The sequence below is a fragment of the Eimeria mitis genome, genomic scaffold (assembly GCF_000499745.2).
Source record: "Eimeria mitis Houghton genomic scaffold, Emh_scaff4417, whole genome shotgun sequence".
NCBI classification, from domain to species: Eukaryota; Apicomplexa; class Conoidasida; order Eucoccidiorida; family Eimeriidae; genus Eimeria; species Eimeria mitis.
In genome coordinates, this window is record NW_013572733.1 from 2,723 (window position 1) to 3,696 (window position 974).

Consider the following 974-nt stretch of genomic DNA (forward strand, 5'->3'; position numbering starts at 1 on the left):
GCAGCTACAGCAGCAAAGACTGAAACAGCAACAGCAACAGCAACATGAACTCCAACGACAACAGAAACAGCAACAGCAACAGCTGCTGCAGCAGCAACAGCAGCAGCAACTGGAACTGCTGCTGCTGCAGTTACCCGATGAGCCTCCATATACAGAAGGAACTGAAGAGCAGCACGAATGTTTTGTAGGGGAGTCGAAGCAGCAGCAAGTAAATATATGGGGGGCTATGTCTGCTGCTGCAGCAGGAAGAGATGGTTCCGCGCTGCAGCAGCAAACCCTGCTAGATGAAATATCAACGCTGAAGCAGCAGCAAGAGGCAGAGCTACAAAAGATATGGGGAAAGCATAGCCAGCAGCTTGAGCGTCTGAAACAGCTGCAAAGCGAACAGCTGCATATACACCCTGGGGTGTATGGTGAGGAGCTGCGAGAGCAGCAGCAACGGCATATACAACAAGAAGAAGAATTGAGGCATTTGCATATAATACAAACAGATGATATTCACAAAAAACAAAGAAAAACAATGGAGCTGTTTATAAGAAAAGTAAAAACTACACTGGGGCTACCGCAACCCCCTGAACCCCCAGCAACACCAAAGCCAAAACAAAGAGAATATCTAAGAAAAATGCATGCAAGCCCCATGAGAGATGAAGATATACATGCGGTGATGCAGCAGCAGATGCTGCTGAACCACGAAGAAGAAATGTTTCTTATACAGCTAGAAAAAAACAGACAAAAATTTATACAAGAAGAAAAAAAAAAATATAGAAAACGCATGCAAGATGCTGGCCATCAAATACCATATGATAGACCCAAAAGAAAACCTATAATATTCATCGATACAGAGCATGAGGGGGGGTTCAATCAGCTGCAGCAGCTGCGCTTTCAGGCGGATGCAGAGGATGGCCAGCAGCAGCAGCAGCAGCAGCAGCAGCAGCAACAGCAGCAGCAACAGCAGCAGCAGCAGCAGCAGCAGC

General features: G+C 46.8%; 1 protein-coding gene across 1 annotated transcript in view; it reads left to right on the top strand.

The window, feature by feature from the left end:
* The window catches only part of EMH_0074980 (uncharacterized protein), a gene marked incomplete at both ends in the record, with an annotated part of 2,974 nt that overhangs the window by 1,183 nt on the left and 817 nt on the right, over positions 1 to 974 (top strand). Inside the window, 2 exons of the mRNA XM_013499535.1 lie at positions 11 to 413; positions 843 to 972. Of these exons, the coding sequence (XP_013354989.1) occupies positions 11 to 413; positions 843 to 972 (533 nt within the window). The remainder of the gene's footprint in view (positions 1 to 10; positions 414 to 842; positions 973 to 974) is intronic.